We start from the raw sequence: 22,441 nt of genomic DNA, 5'->3' as shown, positions 1-22,441 counted from the left end.
AAATGATGCGGTTTCAAATTGGCTGCTGCCTTTTCCACAAGCGACATTTGTTTTTCGACCAGTAGAGGGAAACCGCGGACATCAAATAGTCCAGCCTCTCCTCCCACGTAGGACAATGGAACTGTAAAGCGCAGCAGAGCGTGAGCGTGCAAGGGAGTGGGCATCTGAGAGACAGATCAGGGAGTAGTCAATACCAACCCAAAAAAATCAACATGGATGAATGGCTACCTAGTTGGGAATGGTGATGTCGCTGTAAGAATGCCACCCCTTCACACCTCTCGTTTTCTCTTACTCTTCCTATTCTTCGGGAACGTGTGGAAGGTACTCGCTAAATCTATTTCGGATCAAGGAACACTTGGTGAGTTTGGCTTCGGCGTGTACGTTACTGGGGTTTGAAAACTGGGAACGCGATATGATTTAGTAAGGGCTTGTTTATATTTCTGAAATTTCTTGACATTAAAGGGGTGATGGGTTGATTATGTAACCGCCGCATTTTATACTACAATCGATTGCGCCCAAGTGAAAGCAATGTCTCCTGTCCTTACAGAATAGCTACAGTTTGGAAACAAAGGGATTTTGAATTGGAAACCGCCTGAACTGTGCGAAGCTTTGAATGCCTATTTGCTTTAGGATGAGACTGTCCACTGTCCATTTTCCAAAGTCTGTTGTGAATGTTGCGTTTCAGGGTAAAGCTTCGTGGATATAACGCTTTACTAAGGACCTGACGTGCTCTGAAATTACCCATATCAATAGTTATTCATTACGATAGCAAATTGGATTGTTTTTTTTTTTTTTTACATTAACGACAACATATCTCTATTGCATATACAAATTACATCATTAACACGACTAAGCATAGTAGACACCCATAAGCATGTCGGTTTACCAAGCTGTTTTAGGACTGTCGTCTTGATAAGTACTACAGTACATACACGTTTTTGTATCAGTAAGGATCTTCTATTAATTAATGTCATAAATTTGTTGTTCTTAGCTAATTGCTCTTGCTAATTGTGTCGCGTTTGACCAGTGTTTATTTTTTAAAGCGCACTCTGTTACTCCCATGAACACATAGCGCATCATATGAAGTTGGCTATCATTTTGAGCTAGTACGTAATAGTAATTAGAGTTAGAATACATTTGATAGATCTGACATTCAAACATTAAATATAAATTCATGTGTACTCTTTACGGCCAACATTAACATCGTGAGACACTTTTGAATGGTGGATTTGGAATGGATTTAACTGCACCGCACTATACATCTAGCATTATGTCAGTGGGACTGTAAGTAACCTCAGCCGAGAAGTTGCAGTCACAACACTCTCAGTGCCAGCGCTGGCTTCTTGTCTCACGTGAAAATGCCAATTGACTGTCTTAGTATCTCTGTTGTGCAAGAATCAAATATATTTGCTCCAGCACTTTTTACAGACTTTGACTATACTATAATAATTATTGTATTTTTACATCATTATGGTAGTTATTAAATTCCTTACAATCACATCTGTGTTCAACTTTGTAATTTCTCTTTGATCATTCCTAAGGGTGGTACACAAAATACATATGATTTGATGTTTGATGTTCGACTTTTGTTTGATCACTCTATAGCTGTTTCTGGAAATTATGTCTGATTGGACCATGTAATGTTTGCATTAGTTATTATTTCTTACTTACAACTGAAACTGTTTTACAAAGTGTCTTGTAAATATCTCCAGTGAAGCAAAGATGGTCTCGTTGTGAGGAAGCTTTTCTTTTAGGCAAGGGGAAGGCTATGAGGGAGTCAGACCCCTTATAGAGGAGGTATTTGGTAAGATGCTTTTTGCCAAAACCATCCCTGTCTGCAGTATGTGTGGGTATGTGATATGGCATTGGCAGGCCTTTGATTTTTGATTTTCAATTGACCTTTGATAAATCTGCCAAGATAGTTGGCCATGATTTTGGTGTTCTGATATTTTCATTGCTGTCTGACATTCTGATATTTTCAAGTGTGCTATAGCATCATTTTTGTGACATTTCATCATAAATTACAAAATCTGTAAAAATTTTTCAACAATCAGGGGATGGCGTTAGGGTGCACTTACTACTTATCAAGATGTGCCAGAACTTGTGAATTCATACTTGCTTGAATGAAACTTGGACGTACAAATATCCTCTTAGCATCTGTGCTTATTTTTCCTGTATGGTAGCATCTTAGCATGAACTATAACTGGAGTGGGTTTTTTTTTTTTCTCTTGTGGTTCCTGAACCCACTAAGTAGATGGAAGGTGACTGCAGGTCGGCCTCAGCTGAGCCTTCTGGCAGATCCTGCAGACTCCAACACAAACCATCGCTGGCAAATATTTTGGGCTCTGCATCTCAAGACAGCGAAGCAAGTTCCCTAGTTGCGGAACATACTGTTATGTGAGCTATGCGTCTCTGCTGTCATCTGCTTCTTTTTATTTTAAATGGAGTGCACAAATCCATTCTCTCAGCTGCACACGCTTCCTGTTTTGTAAGTTGTGCACAGTTCATGATTACTTCACAGTATTATAATGGTATTTATCACAGGAAAGAGTTTGATTTGATTTGTTTCAGAGTGTAGACAATAGTTAAAAATAAGGAGTCAGATGTAGTGCATGTTTGAGACATGGTCCTGTCTTCTCAGTCCAGGAAAAGAAACATTCTTATAGATCAAGTTGAATTTGTCAGCTAAGCCCAGATTGAGAGTACAAAGCTTGTCTTTGCTTTGTCTGGTCCAGGAAAACCGAACTTTTCAGCTATTCACTCAGCTTTAGTCACCTGCATTGCCACATAGGTTTCAGCTCTAATCCCTCTTTGATTTTACCTCAGTCGCTCTTTCAAAAGAAAGAAAATTTCTTTGAAGCTGGAGACATTTGAAGTGAACTAAAAATGAGAGAATGTCTGAGCCTGGCAGACTCTGTCAAAATGGGGCATTTCAGGTGCTGTTCACTCTGTGCAGATTTCACAAATCTTTAAGTTAGGTGGGTCAGCTTGTAACGTTTATACAGTCAATACAGTTAGCAATCCAGCTGTCTTAAAGATCTGCGAATCTGTACTGCATTTGTTCAACACTCCATCCTTAAAAAAACCACAGTAACTTCCGATGTTCTATAGCCAAACAGTCCATTGCAGATGAAAGAGAGCACCATGTCCACCCATTTGCACTGTCGCTAAATGAACGCCTTTGTAACTGAAGGAAAAGTGGTTTAGTGTTTCACTGAATGGTGACACAGATGCAGCGCGAATGAGAAAACCTGTTCTTGCCACCATGTCATTGATGAATTGCATGCTAGTAGCTATGCAAGAACTTTGAGCATATGCTTTTCTGCCCCATTCATAATGAAGCCACATATATTTGAGAGCTAGTCTGCAAATTGATTTCCCCAGGTCGAGAAATATCTTGTTGATGGTGCTTATAAGAGGACTAACATGATGACTCAGTGTATTTGCCAGTAATCCATCGAAACTCTGTTTTTGAATATGGAATTGCCTGAGTGCTAATGCAGCAGAAATGTCGGGGTTGCCTCAAAGTACACTCGAATTCCTTCAGAATACACTTTGCCTTTTAAAGACTCTGAGAAAATTGCATTAAATTATCCTTCCTTTTAAAGTCACCTCTAAGCTTGGTACTTTCCTAGTCAGTTGTAAATGTCCAAAGTATGAGGATGAGTATGAATACAATTTATGCATCTAAGTAGTATTGTGTAAATGTCCGCTGCTTCTCCTTGTCTGTTTCCTCCGATATGAAAGTCAAATTGAAGAAGCTTAAATATTGCAACCTCCCTTTTCCACAAATACATATGCAGATCTCTCTTGTGCCATTTATTCAGTCAAATACTGTAAGCAAAATAAGATTCTCCAATGTGGCTGTACATTTCAATTTAGTCAATTAGTAATGCTAATGAGAGACATAATATTTTTTCCATTTTTCCCATTGAATGTTATAAGCATTTTTATTGTCAGTTGCACCTCATGAAATTTTGACCTAACTTTCTTTCTCTCAACCAAGATTATGGGCAATGTATTACATGAATTTAGTTCAGTACTGTCAGTTGGCCAATAGGAAGTATAACTTAAGAATTACTCCCTTCCATCAGAATTTGAAACGTAACATTACCAATACAGACGAGAACATTATGAACAAGTTGTAAATCAGGATGACAGTGTAGAAGATCACTTTAAAAAGTCATTTAAAAAGTCTCAGACCTGAAAAGACAACAATGACATTTAAAAGGAGTTTAATCCAAAGGACACATAAATATCAGAGGAGGGTCAATTGGAAATAAAACTGTCTCAGACCATGAGGCGACTGCAGTGAGCACATCCTGCTTCAGGAAAAAAGGCTTCCTTCAACACGCATACAGGCAAGAGAAAAAGGTGAGCTTCTCTAAGACAAGAGCATTGGTTACAGCGCAACCCATCACAATCTGTGCAGAAATTCCCAAATAATTGAAAGCATCCAAATCACCATATCTTCTCTCAGTGTGGAAAAAAAACAGTGCGAAGCGCCAAAATCGATGACTAGTGTATATTTCTTTTGAATGCCTAATTTTTGCAAGTGCATATCCCCATTAGACTGTCATACTTAGTACCTAATAATACCTGTAATGTAATATTCTAAGCCTGCTCTCTTGAATACAGATTGATCTTACCCCATCACATTGTTACATTGTTAGTAGTCTGTTTTTAAAAGAGCTTCGGACTTCTCCAAGTGCCTATGGACATTGGAAGGGTTTAACCTGACCTTTGCCCCTGTGGTTGCTCTCTCACCCTCAGTAGTACAGCAAGGCAGACCCTTTGCCTCATCCCTCTTCCATCACAGCTGATGTGTCTGCTGTTTCCCTTCTTGGTTCCCTCATTATCAGTGTGCTTTTTTCCTGGTGATGAGTTGAGTTAAATCATATAGCTGTTTGCGGTACATTTCTGCATATTTTCAGTTTTAGAAAGAGAAATCACACCTGTAATGGATATTGTAAGTATTTACATCACTGTTTGTGGCTTGAAGTCATAGGACTTTTGGTCTTTGAGTTGCATTTGAAGCTCTGTTCATTGCACAATTTTCCAGTGGAAGCACATGCATGCACTTACACCCAGACAAGCCAAATGACTCTGGGGTTCAGCTGGTTGTAATCTGTTATGTGTGGGTCTTTAGAGGGGTTAAGGAGCGGGTGCAGAAGCAGGATAATCCTGTGTCTCCCCTAACCTCGGATTACGACAGTTCAGCAAGGCCTTTGCGGGCTCTGGCCTGGCATTGTTGACTGTCTGCCAAGAAATCAGGTCACACAGCTGTTCCATCTGAGGTATCTTTTGGCTGACACCAAACCTCCAGTCAAAAAGCAGGTTGGACAGAGTGCTTCATTGCAGGCATTTTCAGACCCCATAGACTTGCTCTGAGGAGGCTTGCCTTCACCTCTGATGGGTGCTCACCCATAGCCCAATCTGGGGCTCATCTGAATCTGAGGGGCAATATATCAAATTACCATTCAATAATCCAGCCACAACAAGCTGCCCTTGGAAAGACAGGTTCCTTAGCCAAACTGAAATTCCAGCTATTTCCATTCCCATTACCTCATCAAGGCAAATGTTAAATATGAAGTCTCCACTATAACAAGCTGTTATCCTGCCCTTTTCTCCATCAGTTTGTTTATGCCAGAGCTAAGATGACTGAAGAGATAAATTTCTGGTGTCGGTGGGCAGAGCACAAGTAACCAAATTCAGGACCATTATCTTGTGGAAGTGATTCCACTCGCATACCATTAAACAAGGGGTCGATCTGTGAGCCAAGGCACTGGCATTTGATTTCCTTAGGAGAGAATGTCAGGGACGGTCTGATGGATGGAATGTGGGGCAGAGCTACCACATCACACCAGGGACAGAAAGAGAAACAGGGCAAAAGTTAGTGGAAATCTAAATAAACATCACTCGCACACCCATCGGTGGGCCAGCCACTGTCTGCACAGCTGCCAGTGCAGTAGAAGTCAACAGTCCCTCAACAATCTCTGAGTGCACTCTCCATATTGCGTGTTCCTGGGCCGGTTCTTTGGGAATGTGCCAGACCAGGAGGAAACCAGGGTAACGATGACCGGTAGCCAGCTGCCACAGGCAGAACATGTTTAGCAGGGTTTGCTCATAGGCGGTGCTAAGAAACCCCCATGTGCCAACACACCTTTTGTCCATAACTGTGCTGGCTGGCCTACTTCCAGGTCGTCCAATGCACGCAAGAAGAGAAATGAGAACAGCCTGTTATTGATTTTATCTGATAACACAGTAGTGCTTGGTGGAGATGCCTGAACACTTAAATCTTGATTATGGGGTGTTGAATCATTTCCACATCTTCTGTATAATCCTGTCTGTCAAACGTTTCCAGAAAAAAAATATTGACATTTCCTTAGCGTGTCTAGGAGATGTGAAGCATATTTTTGGAGAAATTTTTTAGGCATAGAACTAGAACAAAATTTTGAATTTTTTATGTTTCATCCTTTGTTTACCTTGAGAACATAATTATCTAAAATGACATGACTGCTTTGCAGAATTGTGTATACTTTCGTGAGGACAAAAACATTCCTCTTCCCTATCTCCTCTCAATGTGAATTCATGGAGGGGAGGTGCCAGGCTTTCTGCAAGTGGCCAATCTTGTGTGAAGTGCTAGCAACCTCTGTCTTGATTTATGTAGTTGCAAAGCAAATTCACTGCCCCTTGCCGGGAAAACATGCAGCTGAAAAGCTTTAGCCTCCCATATCCAAGGACCAGCAAAGGTAGAGTAATGATCCATGCAGGTTAGATACTGCATGTGTTGCTTATCCTGAGTATAATGGGTCTCTTATCCCTCATACCCCCCACCAACCCCGTTGGGGTGGAGATCACAACCCGATACATCTGGACAAGCCTGAAGTACCTACCATCTGAACACCCATTCAAGCTGATGGTTTCCCATTCAGGCTGTAGATTCCAGGCCATTCATAAGGGAATGGACCGTGCTCTGGCAGCCCTGACCATTAACAGAACATTAAGAGAATGTTCTGGTCCTGCAGTAGATCTGATCATGTGCAATTATTTCCAAGCACAGCTGAGGGAATCAGATCCAGTCGTCCGACTACTTCAATATAGTGAGCAGGCTTTCCTTCATGTGTGCAGTGGTCTTCAAGTAATTTGATATTGTCAAGGGTGCTGTCTGTCTTGAAAACACACTTAGCGAGAATAATGGATGTGTCATTGTTGGTACTGCGCTGGGATATGTTACTGATTTGCATGCTCTGGTGGTCAATTTGGATAGTACGCGAGAGTGCCTTTTCAAGAAAAAAATGGGGCACAGTGATTATTCCTCTAGTGATGAACGACATCATCTTATAATTATCATCATTGCTGCAAATAATTACTGTGTAGGAATGACTATGGTTAAGATGTTACACAGGTCACAGCTGCTTGAACCGTGGGGAGATTTGCTCAGCTGTGGCTGTGTTGTCTTGCCCCAAGCAGAGGACAGTGAGAGATCATCCTTGCCCTCTGAGTAGCCCCACTGGAGTCATTTGGAATTTAAATCACATTAATTGGCGATTTCTTTGGTCTTGGGACATTCACCCAACCCCCTTCTTCTTTCAGGGACATAGGAAACTCAAGGTTTGTTAATGGGAAATAACTGGATCAATCAGGGTAATTTCTGCATCACAGAGGGATGCCATAATGTGTTTGTAGTCAGTTTATTGCCATTTCCAGGAGTTTTCAGTAGTTTTATGAAAGCTTTAAAGCTTTAAGCTTATAACTCAGGCCTAAACTGTTATGAACTTGAACGTTGCCTCTGTTTTTATATTTAGGTAGATCTGTTTTCTATCGTGTGCAGTTTTGACTCCTGGCATGTGTATTCCATTTAGATAGATTATATATCTCTTGTCAACTGCGTGAAAGAGGTGGCTCCACTAGAAAATTATGGAAAAGAGGTGCTGTCACTCGAAAATTATAGACTTTGGACTGGACCTCATTTTCTTTCACTGTCTTTTGTCAGTAAAGTAAAAGTTTGTAGCTGGAGCTATGCAGTGGCTCTATACAGTGTTGAGGTCCATGAAAGCAGGTGTTCAGAGCTCTAACCTCCCTTCCACAATGCAAGAGCCCACATTAGCCGTCTACTCTACTGCACTCTCTGTCTGCCACATGCTGGGCCTGGCAGAGCCCTGGAGCCCCCTGCTACTACAGCCACCCCATCCCATTAATCCACAGGCAGAAGACCTCTTATTGGTGGTGTCCAGCCATTAATGGGACTTTTGGTGATTTGTCTCCCTGCTCTTCTGGACCACAGTGTTGTTACCTTTTAGAGTGATGTGGGAGAAGGGGAATGTGTACCAGGAAAGGCCATGCTCCAGCACATGGACTGGGGACTGAGTGAAGCACTTCAGCCTTATTAGCCTGTCCTGCCTCATCTCTAGCCACAGGATTCAGGCACATGTGCAAAAAGCTCACAAAGCCCTCTCTGACCCAGTTCACCACTGCCAACAGTCATATACTTCATTAGAGTTTCATTCTGAGCCCCCCCTCCTTCCCAGGGCTGGAAAACCACTTCACCTCCAAGCAGAAACATGGTATCTGGCAGCTGATGGGCCCACAGGAATTCCTGAATGGCAGGCAAGTGAGCATATTCCAGCTATGCCTCCACAAAAATCGTTTGCCTCTGCCTTGCTTAATAAATACAACCTGAGCTAATCTATTAGTAAGTGATCGATGGTACCTTTTGAACAAAGAGGTTCGGAGTGCAGAAGATGGAGTTAGGATATCTAAGCTCCTTGTTGAAGCTGAACCCTCCGGGGTTATTGGGTTTGGGCCTGCGGTCTGATGTTAGCGGCACCCTTTTGGCCATAGGCAGGAGCATTGCGTTCCTCGGCATTTGGTCCAGGCTCTCGTGGGTTCCTGTCTGGATCAGATGTTGTGTCTGACCCCCCCCCCAGGCAACTCCACTCAGCAGGGGTCCCCTTGTGTGTCCTCAGCTGTCAGTCCTGTGTGACACTGCGGAAAACTGCTGTTGGTGGAATGCTGTCCTGGAAACCCCCGAGAGCAGTGAATGTTCTTTGAGATTTTGCGACGTTTCTTTCTTACAGTTCCCTACCGGGTAACCCTGAGATGACAAGCAGTGTATTTATTTCATCAACACTCTTATCAAGAGAAACTTACAAGGTTGTAATGGCAAGATACGTCAGTGCATATTTGAAGGGTCAAAAGATCAGGTTTAGAATAAGCATTGGCACAATATATGTACATTTGTGTTTGTGCACATTTAGAACCTAGTAATTATCCTTTGTACCAGAGCATTGTACTGTTCCCTCATTCCATTGCAACATGCATATGGAGGTTATTGTAGATCCATTAAGGTAACATCACCTAGCATTTTACTACTGTACTCAGAGTGGCTGACAATGATAGGAAGCCTATATTAAAGATTAAAGATTACATGAGTTTGAAGAGGAGATCCATTCCAATGATTTGGCATGTTAAATGGTATGTATAGCAGAGTGGCTGAGAGCGAATTATGCAATCAGAAAGTGCAACAATTAAGTATAGTCACCAGGGCTTGGTCTTTCATTGGAAATTGATTGGCTCCCCCTTGTCTGACAATTGGTATTAAATTATTTTAACTGTATGCCCAGTCGTACATTGTGTTGCATGTGCTGTCACTGCTCAAGTTACACAGCAGGTCTTGACTTGAACTGGATTCACTGGGTCTGTGGTTGAATGTGACCCTGAACAATGCTGGAAAAGAACTCGCGTACAGGAAGTGTGGGCCGTGAGCAGGCATGGAAATGACCATTGTTGAAATTCTGTTGACGTTCCATTCAAGCCTGCAGTGGTTAGGCTGTGGCTAGGCTACCAGAAATTATGATTAAAGGGCACCCCCCTCACAGCTTTCTTGGAGAAAAAAAACTACTTTTTTCTTACCGTGCAAGTTTTCACAGTTTGATATCTTTTATGTGCATGTATCTATATCGAGTTTAACAAGGTCTTTGAATCCCAGAGTAAAAGTAATAATAAGTACAAGTTAAGATAATGTCCCTGTTGTCTTTATGTCATTGAACAGACACAAACAGATACACTTATTCATAATGTAATACAACTGTGGGAAAATAAGTTATTATGAAAGTAATTTATCACAATTCAGATTTGAGACATACTAATGTAAAGCATATTAACCTTTCCCAAGTCTACATGCAGTCTTTGCTATGAATGTGTTATAAAATTGGTGAGGGGGGATTACCACTGTTTGCTTCATGTGGACATGAACATGATTTGCTCCTCTGAACGCTGAACTTGATGCAGGTAGTGTAGATATGGAGATTAACTCTAAGAAATGGGAGCCATCAGAGGATCAGAGTTTTGAAAAGCTAGATGGAGCCGGTTCCTTGTCTCTCTGCCAGCAAATGAAGGCGCATTTCCGCAGTTTGTCAGGAGACACTTCTGGTATCCATGGAAATGTGTAACAATCATCCCATTTAGAATACCAAACAAGTGCTCCTTTAAGATGGTGGAGCGTGTGAATTTGACTGGGCGACTCAGTGATTTCATTAAAAAGGCTTGGGAGAGGTCCTGGGTGGAGCAATCTGCTTCCAGCAGTGGTTTTCATGCAGTCACCTCCTTTGTATAAGCACATCTATTAAACCTATTGTCAGTATGTGGTTGCAAGCAAATTCATGAATTGCACGGTTAAGATCATCGCGAGATAGAAATGTTTTCAAGTTGCCTGCTCTCACTGTAGTTTTGAGTGATGAACCAGGTCGTCGCCATGGAAACAAGCAAGCACATGAGCTGGGTGCACCAATCAGCGCACTGTCTCTCAGGCGTTTTGGCTGCAACTTCAGCATCAGTAGAATCCTAGTGGCAGACATCCCAGCGTGTCTTTATCGGGCAAGGCAATGCTAAACTGTACTAAACGCCTTTTGATCTCACTGTAAACATCATTGCCATTGCCAATTTCATGTGAATTGGCAAATATAACAGGAGCCGTTACGTAAGTTTAGAATGTCTTCATGCAATTAGTTGAAATCAATTGAGGTGTAAGTAAAATGACATTGTTCACTCCTAACAAGAATCTATTTAAGAGATTAGTTCTTTCTTTCAAGTGTGGTTTGTCCAGCTCAATCCAGTGGATCTGGCTGTTGGAAATTACTGTATGTCATAATTTATGTAAAGATTTTGACGAGTCATCTTTCTCATCCTCTCTCTCCACAGAGGTGCTGATCAGAGTTCAGGTTTTTGATAACAGCGACCTTTCACCTTTGGCGGGCGCTGCCGTAGAGGTCTTTGGGAACCAGACCACCTTGCCGCCCAGCACGGCAGGCAGCGATGGGGTCATCATGGTTACCGTCCCTTACCGTCCGGGGATGTGGGTCATCGTCACTGCGTCCAAGCACGGTTATGTCACCAACTCCGCCCCCTGGCACGCCAGCCGTAAGCCTCGTAAGTGGAAAACATGACTCGTCGGGGCAGGGAAGAGGGGCAACGATTTTGTTATCTCCATCCTCATCCTTCGATTCTTCTCATTTTCAATCATCGGCAAAGCAAATGTCATAGTATATAAAGTATTTTAAAAGGCCAATAGAGAGTAAATGAGAACAGTTCATCTCTCTGTAGAAATGTGTTGAATGGACTGATAAAAGTTGACTAGAGTTGTAAAGAAGCCCTCCCTGCAGGTTCTTAAACACTGCCCAGGGTGCTTATGTTACCCTCCAGCCGCTGTTAGATTAACCCAAGTGCAGGAATCTCTGTGGCTCCTGCACTCTGCTTTTTCACCATGGCAACACTGACAGCATCCTCTCCCTCCCACTCACTCTGTCAATAGCATATCCAGTTGCTGGTGTATTTATACACCTTACTCTTACCCTTAAAATATTGCTGCTGCTAATTTAGCTGTGGGTAAGCGCTGTCAACAATAACAACTGGAAGCTGGCCGTACATATGCCATATTTAGCAGCATGTCTCCTTAGCATCCAGACCCAGTTCCCAGAAGCATTATACCAAAGGCCTTGGTGGTGTTTGATAAGGGCAGCAGTTTAGCATGGTGGTAAGGAGCAGGGGTTGTAACCACAAGGTTTCTGGTTCTATTCCCCGCTGGGGCACTGCTGCTGTACTCTTGTTAAAGGTACCTAACCCAGAATTGCCCCAGCTGTGGATAACAGTGTCTGCTGAACGTAATGATAGAATCTCAGATGTGCAACCCATCCCTTGGGACATCAGAAATCACAGGATGCCATGGCAGTTCCATCCCCAGTAGACCTAGAATGAATGAGCTATGCACAAATCCAAATTCATCACTTTTTTATAAATGAGATGTTGTAACTGGGGATTCAGTGTACAGCTCAAAAGTTGTCCATTTGTTTGCGTTTTCTTGTCAACACCCTACCCCTTCAACTGAGGAATGCTCTTGTTCATGGACTGATAGCCAATGTTGTAGTACATGTCGGTAATCGACAATTTAAGAAAGACAGTGAAGGAGGATGAAGTGTCAAAAATGGAAGAAAAAAATCAACTTGCCAGATTGACAACAGAATCCTAAATCTTTTTGAAGGTCTATGTGTAGGCAAATTTAATTTAAATTTCCGAATGGGATGAACTGAATTTGCCTGTGCATTTCCTTTCTGTCTAAAATATTCAGCAGGGATGTTGCAGCTGCAATGTCCTAGAGCCATGGTTACGCTCAGAGAATTTCTATCCATTATGGGAATCTGGCAAGTCTGAGGGATGAGTCAGCTTACAGTGCAATAACACACTGTTCTGAGTTCTTACTGACTCATCTGGGTCCAGGGTGCTGAATATGAACTTGAAAGGATGACAACAGGAGTGGTTTCTGCTCCTGAATGTTGTGTCTGTGTCTGTGTCTGTGAGGTTTTGTTCTTAATGTGCTTAGAAGCAGCATCGCCTGGCTCTCTATGTCTTTCCTCACCTCTGGTTTACTGAATTGCTTCCTGCATGGCTTTGCAGCCCATTTCCCTAATGAGAGGAGCATAGCTTGCTGGAGCTGCCACCTCACTGTTCCCTACCACTCATTTCCAAGCACTGATTGTTTGAATGTGCTTGTCTTAATTACAACTAATAAGGGAACACCTGCTTGGGTTTTGGGATAGAGGAATCTGCCAGCAGCAGCAGCTGAAGGTCTTGGAAAGCACAGTCATGGATCTCCCACTCAGTGTCCTCACTGGTAGTGGTGGGAATTCAAAATGGAGCACATTGCACCGGCCTGTCCAGGCCAGCGCGCATTGTAACACCTCTGGCATCTGCAGGGCTTGTTTTGCTACTGCCTGTGGAATATTTGGTGCTTGAACATTTAGCTGTGTAACATTTAAAGTCTAACTTAAGGTTTATTTTTGTGGTAGGCTGACCATTTAAGACAAATGCCACAGTCATCCTAAGAGCATTTGTTTCATATTCATTCTCATTATATCACATGTTGTTATGATATAAAGCCTGAGTCATTGCTGAGCTTGCAGGGGCCCATAATGATGGGCTTAAAAAAGATGCCTTGTTAGTTTTCTGAATGCATGAAAAGATTGAGAGGTTTTTGTCCCCTCCTGTTTGTAGAGCCTTTTCCCACGCTCGTTCACACTTAGCCCAGAGGTGCAGTTCTCCACTCCGCTGCTGAAGAGTAAAGGGTACAACAAGATTAATAGCACCCTGCATACTGATGTGTACTTTAGAGGAGCATTAGCTGCCAGTGCCACAGCTTAAAATGGCTTCCCCGACTGGGAGTACAGAAAAACCAGGAATTAGGCTAGAAGAGCTTTGGGATTCAGGTTGCTCAGTGTCACATTGAACAAACACACGCTGATAGGTGACCTCTTCAACAAGCCTTTAAGGTGTGCACGTTGAGGTGCTTATGAGTGCCATCGATCCTTCTCTTTCAGTGTACGCCTCAGTCAGCCTCTACCTCCTCCCCCAGAGACCAGCCACCCTCATCCTCTATGAAGACGTGGTCCAGGTGCTTCTAGGATCCCCAGGTGAGTGGCTGCTCTGCACTTCGCCTTCTCTCACAAATCAGACAGACTGCAGTCAAGCATCACTGTCTTCACAACTGATCAGACTAAACATCAGACTACTCTTCTCAACGGTGAGCTGAAGCTAAGAAAATAACTGATAATCCATTTGCTTGAGCTTGCTGCAACCTTATGGATTCTGAAACAAGGACATCAAAACAGTTTCTACAGTGAGAGCTTATCAGTGCTTCTCCCAGTGATTTTCTTTCTTTTGTCAATGGGCTCTGCAGAGAGGGACTCTATGCTTGACCTGTTGGCCTGGTTTTACCTGGTGGTACCTCACCTGTTTCAGTGCATTCCAGTATAGTCAGGGTTTAAACAAGGCCGGTGCCTGAGGGCTGGTGCTCTGACACTGTGATGATGTAATGAAGAGAGGGACGGCTCTGTTCGTTTTTTGGCGAGGCCAGAAACGAGGACAGCCAGGTCTGAGATAGAACAGCCTGGTAATCCACCTCCTGTGACTGCATGCTGTTTGTCTTCATATGCAGAGCTCAGTGCCTTTCGACAGTCACACTGCCACGCATCATTCTGCCTTTAAACCAGCAAGATGCATTCAGTACCGACATCTTATATAGACACTGTGTAGGCCTTTACATTTTAAATAGGCATCACTAAGATTTAAAATGGCGATTACATTTCACTGATAATGTAGTGTTGAGATCACTGGCAGTACTAATCTTTGAATCCAGCTACAGGTGGAATATTTCCTAGGTGCAGAAATTCTTGGCATAGGGGATCATGACTGGAAATAACCGAACATGGAAACAGTACCATTGTTTCTGTGGTACGCTTCAGAATATGAAAGTAATTTTCTAAGTTTGTTTTCCATAAATGAAGGGGTGTATTTGAAGTTTTGGGCAGCATTTTTTCCTCTTCACAAATGGCTTGGAAAATGATGTGTGCCACAGGATGTAGGACACATCAATCACTAGGACACGTTGTGCTACAGACCTGTTTTTTATAGCAGTGTGCTACATCCTAATAGAGGAGGCTCAGTAATGCTGTCTAAAACATGGAGAAAGGCTGTAAAAGTTCTGTAACTGAAGTCATTGCTTACCTTAGTGGCTGATGATGCTAAAAATATCTTTCAGTATGTCTGAGAATACCGTCTAGAACCCTATAGATATGGATAAGGCTAAAGTAACAACTCTTTACTGAAATGAATCCCACCCACTTGCACCCACATCTCCCAGATGGTCCTGTACACTTTGTGCTTTGCATCTAACTAAATTTCTGAACTGTTTGCTTTGACTTCCCTCTGGTAACAAAGCTTTCCTATTTTAAGACACCAAGTCTGCCAGGACATCTAAAAGTTATCATAAGGTTTGCCTTGTTTAAAAATGCTTGCTTACAGAGTGTTTTTGCTGTCAAATGTCACATTTTCATTTGTTATATTTATGGAGTACATTTTTTATAAGTTTTTTTTTTTTTTTTTTTTTCGGAATGATCTCATAATCCACTCAGAAATGAGATGTTCCACTGCAAGGGGTTTTATACCCTATAGAACAGATCTCTTCTTAAATAATTAAGATTCACACATTGCATGTTTCTTTGAAATAAAGATACATTGAATTTCTTACAGGCTAGTATATGCTAATTCAGTGGTCTAAATGGCATTGATGGTGGTGCTTGGTTGAGTCAGGGTGATTTGTAGGTTGCACCACCGTGCTCATTTCCTGAATGGTTTTTGTGTGAGTGTAGCAGAATGTTCCACAGGCACAGCACTGGTGTGACCTGCCCCCCTTTTATTATTATTATTGTCATTATTATTATCTTTATCAGTGTCAATATTATTATTATTAGTAGTAGTGGTAGTGGTAGTGATAGTAGTAGTGGTAGTGGTGGTAGTGGTAGTGGTAGTACTAGTAGTGGTGGTGGTGGTGTTAGTAGTAGTAGGAGGATGGGGAGGAGGAGTACTGGTAGTGGTATCATTATTCATTTAATTGGAAGGTACCCTGCTTCACAGAGACTTACAGAGCATTGGGAGGTTTGTACCTGAGATGGCAGTAAGGTGCCAAACAGATGATGAATTATTAATCTAATCATTACTCCAAGGGTAAAACATGAAGGATTCCTCATATCCACGCTGTTAGTGAATTCTGCTATCCTACCTTTATGTCACTACCAAAGCGTGGAAAAAATTTTGAGGGGTGGACTTTTGCCAACTCCAAATCACTGAGAGCCCAATAAAGTATCAGATGCATGTGATCTCATGAAACAGCCCCTAGTGGGAAACTATCGCTGTGGCACAATCTGAAACCTGTAAAAGGTTTCCAAGGTGCTGAATTTGATTGAAACTTGAAAGGATGATATTCGTAGTGATTTCTGTGTTTTAATTTAACGTTTAATTTAACACCCAGAAACTTGTAAGGGGTAAGCGGTGTGGCGTAGTGGCAAGGAGGATGGCTTGTAACCAAAAGGTTGCTGGTTCAATTCTTCACTAGGGCACTGCTGTTGTACCCTTGGGCAAGGTACTGAACCTACAGTTGCCTCAGTAAATGTCTAGCTGTATAAATGGATAAAATTGTAATTTACTGTATGTAAGTACTTAATTGACAATAATGTTAATGTAATGTAATGTAAAACACAAGATCCAGCAGTAACCTTATCTCCTCAGTGATCTCAGAGTATGAGCACAGCAGTGCAATGGGCCAGTCAATTGCCCTATCAGTCTAATTGTTTTGTGTTGATTGATTTCTATTAGCCCTCACAATGGGACCAGTGTTCTGAAGCCCCACAAATCAGATTATCCCCAATGACATGCAGCCAGCTTCCTCTGTCTGCTCTTCCGTTGATCTGAAGGGGCTTCAATCCCCACTAAGTGCGACCGTATGACTAGGCCTAGTGGAATGTGCCAGTGGCCTTCGTGGCCCATCTGCACGTTTGGATACCGTCTTCCATGATTCCGTAATCGGCATTTTGTTGTGGTTTTCATTAAACCGCAGCAATTTCCCCCTGCCCCTTCTGGGATTGTGAGTGAAAGTCCATTCCAAATTCCAAATTCCACAGAGCTTCTCTGCGTTAGGGATGGAGCCAGAAGTGTTCCTATTTCCGAGGCAGAAGCCCTTCCATATCAGGGGTGTGTAGGGTTACTGACATTAAAGTTCTGGCCATTGTTCTCCATCCACAGTACATGAGATTACTGGATCTGAGGCACGGCAGTGACCATCAGGCCAGAGCAGTTGGAAGAGCAGTTGTCTCAGTTGGAGCTGAGGTACAGCCAGCATTGTGCCATCAAAGGGCAGTGCAGACATGGCAAGCTCACTGCATTATAACAGCACACATTTATCCCAGGGTTAGTGTTGCTGTATTCCTGACAGTGTAGTGCGTTACTGACAGTATGGAGTGTTACTGATATACTGACAGTATAGTGTGTTTCTGATATGTTTTGCATGGGCCACACAATTGTCATACAGAAAAACATCACAATACTGCCATGCTGTATCTCAGATCTCAGTGTGAGATCAGTGTTGTATCTCTCAGTGTGAGGGAACGGCTAGGAGCTGGCTTTATAATTAGCAGTCGAGGTGCTCCCAGGTAGGGTGCTGCCATCATACCTTTGTTTGAAACCTGAATGCCTTCACCACTTCATTAAACTCCCATCTGTATAAATGCACAGTGTGTGAAAATGGAAGTCATGGGAGAGCCTCGGATAAGAGTGCCTGCTAAGCAAATAAACAAAGTGATGTAATGAGACTCCTCTCTGCGATCTAATTACACAGTCTGACACTAGCCTTCAAGTGACATAATTATATTGCTTGGCAGCTTTAAAAAAAAAAAAAAAAGGCTGGGGAGGCTTGCCTTCAGTCCTGCATGCGAAACACAGCAGTGTGCTCCGAAGCAGAGAGGCTGCAGCGTGTGATGCTCATGTCTTTATGCGGTCGGATTGGCCTCTCAGGGCCTGACACTAAGCAAGAAAACCGGAGGTGAAGGAGAGGACAAAAAGTGCTGGACTGGAATTGATTTGCAAGAGCAGTGTGCTGTGGTGCAGCGGTTGCCGTGGCAATGGTGACAGAAAGGGAAGTGTTGTCACAGGGCACCATAGAGAGTTGAATAGTTCCACCACGTGAGGACCGCCCACTTGAGAGCAGGTGGATGGGGAAGTGGGTCTCTCCTGGGTTAGCATGCCCACATGATGGTTTCAGTCTTACTTCTGCATTAGAACAAGATGTCTTCCCTGCTCCATTTTATTAAGCTTCATTGGCTTTCTTTGTCTGACTTTCACTCATGTTCTTCGGTGGTGGATATATTTTCCGCATAAAAAAAAAAAACAACTGTGAGTTCAGGTATCAAAGGAACATTTTGTTTCTTGGGAGATCACCTTTGTATCCTGTAATGTAAAAGGCTAATTGTATGTGCTTTGAAGCTGCACATAAGTGACTCCATTCCAAAGCAACGGCAGTCATTAGCTCTCTCCATTACAGACAGGGAGAAAACACCCTCTAAATACACCTACACTCTTATTTGTATTTCATTTCATGAATTGAATATTAGTGCAACAGCAGATCAGAGGCCTTTGGCAAGAGGCATTGTGCATCTCTTTTCATTTTGAGAATTCAGCATAAATGACTTTTCTATCTGATATATTTTTACTTGTAGTATTCGCAATTCTTGGCCTGTGCTTGAGCTCTCTTATAAAGGGTTATGGCACGAAGACCTGGGGTGTATCATGAATATTGGTATGGCTAGGGGGTGTTGTTATGCACAATGCAAAGTGCAACCATTTTATGCAATAACAACTCTTATTTTATGCAGTTACCATAGCTAAGTAGCTAGATAACATTAGCCTTAAGTTCATTCAGCAATGATTTATGATAAAAGAGACAGGCATTCAATGCTCAATGATATTAAATCAATGTACAAAAAATCTGTTCACCTATGGTGTATCAGGGAATATTGTGTGGCTGGAACACAAATTGAACAATAGGAAAAACGGGTCATTTTACAATATTGCTTAAGGTTTCGGCTGTCCTAGGTATGGAAGCATTAATTGTGTTATTTGAGCAATTAATATACAGAATTAATTATGCTGACTCAAAGGATGGTTTGGTATGGTATCCTCAAAAGAAATTTTAAGGGAAAAATATATGCAAAGAAGAATATAGAAAATGTAAGTAATACAGCTAAAATATAAATAATACAGCTGTAACTTTAAGTAAATATGTGCGTGCCTGAATGGATTGCATGGTACGTATTTATAAGGGTTACACATATATTTATACTCATGCCTAGGAGCTGATTCCCACTGGAGAGCAAAGCTGTCAGCGGGAAGGAGTGTGCGGCGCTCGTTTTATTTACCGATTTGCACGGCAGCGCAGAGTAATTATCAGGGATCGGCAGTACTTCAAGTGATGTCTGCTGCCTGACTGAGAGATAAGGGATGGGGAGGGAGGGAGGGACTGAGAGAGAATTGCTGGAATTGACTCTGAATTGCTCTCATTGAAAGAGACCTGGGACTACTGGTAGACATTGTGTCCAGCGTGATAAGAATCATTCAAAAAGCAATCTATGCAAGTCTGTGAGCTTGGAATTCTAGTGCTTGGAGTGACTGGACCACTGAAGGCCCCTGAAACATATGGCATTGCACACTGCCTGTCCTGGTAATTGACAGTGTTGAATTTCCCTTTCACTTTTGGCCAACCCCCTCTAACATTTCTGACTGGGGAACCCTCATGGCAAAAAGCATGAAACTGCTCAGAATGTAGGAATTGTTAAAAAAAAAAAAAAAAAAAGTTATTTAACAAGAGCAAGAGCGTAGTCACTGTTTTTTTTTTTTTTTCTTCAAACTAGGTCATTTGAATACATTCTGTCTCGGACCCTAGCAGGCCTTAAAATCAGTAGTTTTTAACCTCTCAGGGTGGATGTCCCCCTAAATCAGCAAATAGCCGAGCATTTAGGAGATGGATGAGGCATGCCGTTCTTTCTTTTCTCCCAGCCTCTCACTCTGAGTGGCTTACTTCCTGTGGGCCTGGCACTCCGCTGTCACTGAGTGGACTGGCCAGTCTGGCACCCATTGTGTGTCCTTGGCCTCCACAGCCTTGCCAGCTCTTCCTCGCACTGGCACGGGTCCGGGCTCCAGGACGCCCGAAGTGTGGACAGATGAGCACTGTTCAGGAGCGCTCATGGGAAGAAAGCCCTCAGCACCCCTGGGTCTGACCCAGATCACGTCTCCCTCATGGGCTGTTTCCAGGCTGGGTGGCTCAGCTCCATAAAGCATCGCTATCTTAGGCTGCTGTGAGCAGTTGAACAGGGGTGCATTAGGGAGGAGGAGTCCGAAGGAAAGGAAAGAGCTTGTGTCGAATATCAAACTCGTTGGCCTCTTGTTTTTGGTCTCCTGGCTGGGGAGGAGACGTGTGAGGGACAGGAATGGATTTGGCAGCCTTCTTTCCAGCATTTTGTTATTTTGAATGACTACCAAGCTGTAACATTACTTGTAAATTTTCAGTGTTGGTAAGAGTTAGGGGGCACTGACCACAACAGAGCCCACCACTACAGTAAAAAGGGAGGTGTGTCATTAAAGGAAAGACTGAAAGCACTAACTGTGAACAGTGGCTGTGAAGCAGAGTGAGGTTCAGCTGTTTTTTTCTCTGGGTGTATCCCAACCCTGTTGCAGGCAGCTGACAGTCCTTGGAATGCACACAGTCTCTGTGCTGCCGCCACATACACAGCTCCAAGCAAGAACTGCACTAGCAGGGCCTGGTGAAGCGCGCCAAAACCAATCAAATCGCTTTGATTAGGGGGTAATCGGCACTTCGCTGACAGGTTTATTGAGGATCAACCCAGATGTGGGGTAATCCTTCACAATCCCAAAGAACTGGCACTATTCAGGACTGAACTGGCTTCCCACCCCTTGAAAAATTTACTGAAGACATCCTTGGAAAGGCGGTGCAGCTGGGAGAAATTAGACCTAAGTGACCTGAAGTGACTTGCACGCACTCAGCATTTTTTCGCCGGCTGCACTAACAGCAACATAAACATCGCCAAGTAACTGAAACTGCTAGCTGGGCCATATTCTTACACAATGGTCGTTCCATTCCTTTTAAGCTAAGTGAGCTTATATTATAATGAATGTAAAGAAAATCCTAACTGAATCGTCATGCCCAAGTTCAGGTGGTGCAGTGTGGCAGTTGTCCGTGTCTTCGGCTCAGAGATGTTAATGAGATTTTCGCCTGTTTAAGCAATTTTCCCAGCAAGCTGCCCTCCTCTTTCATTTCTGAAGCCTTTCTGCTTTGCAGTAATACTTCATCCATAGAGAAAAAGATAGAGATAGAGAGATGAGGAGAGAGATACTGAGAGATTATTTTAGAAAGTGGAATGATACACTGCGCCTGCAGTTTGCTCTTGGCCCAGACGCAGAAGCTGCGCTGTCTGTGTAAATCAAACATGCACTCACTTAATGATAATCAGACAGGACAACCTGCAGGAAGACTAGGATGGATGTATTTTTAGGCCCTGTCTTTCCCATTAAAAGCTATGCCAAATGGAGGGGATCCAAGTTACTGCATAGCACAGTGACATGGTTGTAGTTTCCCAACTTCCAGTTCCACCATTGCAAAGCACCCTTGCACATTTTGCTCTTACTGGGATGGCAGGAAGACTGTTGTGAAATAACAGTTTTATCCCCTTAATGTCTCACCAGTTGTAAATATGTGCCATATATCCTACCTTTAATTGGCTACATGGTTTATTTATTTACTTACTTACTACTTACTCACTTACTTACTTACTTATTTACTTACTTGCCTCAGTTCAATATGTTTTACAGTCTGCACAAACCATGACAGCGCAGTTTGTGACAGGTGTCTCCTTTGGGCGATGGTCTCAATCAGGTTCTCTTAACTTGCAGGGTCCAGGAACCAGCCATGGGTGCAGTTCCAGAGGAAGGCCGTGGGCCCACTGCTCAACTCCTCCTATGCCGAGCTGTCAGCCGTGCTGACCGCCGCCAAGAGCCAGTACGAGATTGGGGGCTTCCCGTACCCACTGGGCCAGGAGAGCAATGGAACTGGTGAGAGAGGGAGAGTCTTGTTTACCCTGTGCCTGTTCTCATGCCAGCCATACCATTATATCACTTGGAATATTGTCTTCTGCTCATGGACTCCTGATATCGTGGTCAGGGCATTCTCTATATTGGAGAATCTTCAAGTATTTAGCAGGCTCATTAATCCAGGGACCTCACCCTGATATTTAATTAGCCTGTTTACACCAGCACCACTGCATGGTATGTGCTCAACTGGAGAACAGTGCCATATAAAATCCTTATATTGACATGTTAGCATGAAAGACAGAGAGGCACCTGTCTGTACCCTGTGTTGCCCTGACTTGTGGTAAAATCTGCACATGACTGTGAAGCCACTTGTGTGTTAATTACTGTTGTTGTTATCATATCATGACTATCCCACAAGCCAATGCAAGCCAAAAATATGGCTCAGTTCTGGACTAAG

General features: G+C 42.9%; 1 protein-coding gene across 1 annotated transcript in view; it reads left to right on the top strand.

Moving 5' to 3' along the window:
• The first annotated feature begins 167 nt into the window (after nt 1-167).
• fam171a2a (family with sequence similarity 171 member A2a) overlaps nt 168-22,441 on the top strand; it is a 34,386-nt gene continuing 12,112 nt past the window's right edge. The window contains exons 1-4 of the mRNA XM_036553346.1: nt 168-358; nt 11,203-11,430; nt 13,872-13,964; nt 21,847-22,005. Coding sequence (XP_036409239.1) covers nt 217-358; nt 11,203-11,430; nt 13,872-13,964; nt 21,847-22,005 — 622 coding nt within the window. The 5' untranslated portion in view covers nt 168-216. The remainder of the gene's footprint in view (nt 359-11,202; nt 11,431-13,871; nt 13,965-21,846; nt 22,006-22,441) is intronic.

The sequence above is a fragment of the Megalops cyprinoides genome, chromosome 19 (genome assembly GCF_013368585.1).
Source record: "Megalops cyprinoides isolate fMegCyp1 chromosome 19, fMegCyp1.pri, whole genome shotgun sequence".
NCBI lineage: Eukaryota > Metazoa > Chordata > Actinopteri > Elopiformes > Megalopidae > Megalops > Megalops cyprinoides.
The sequence above is the reverse complement of the archived record's forward strand: the minus strand, read 5'-3'. Positions and strand labels throughout refer to the sequence as shown.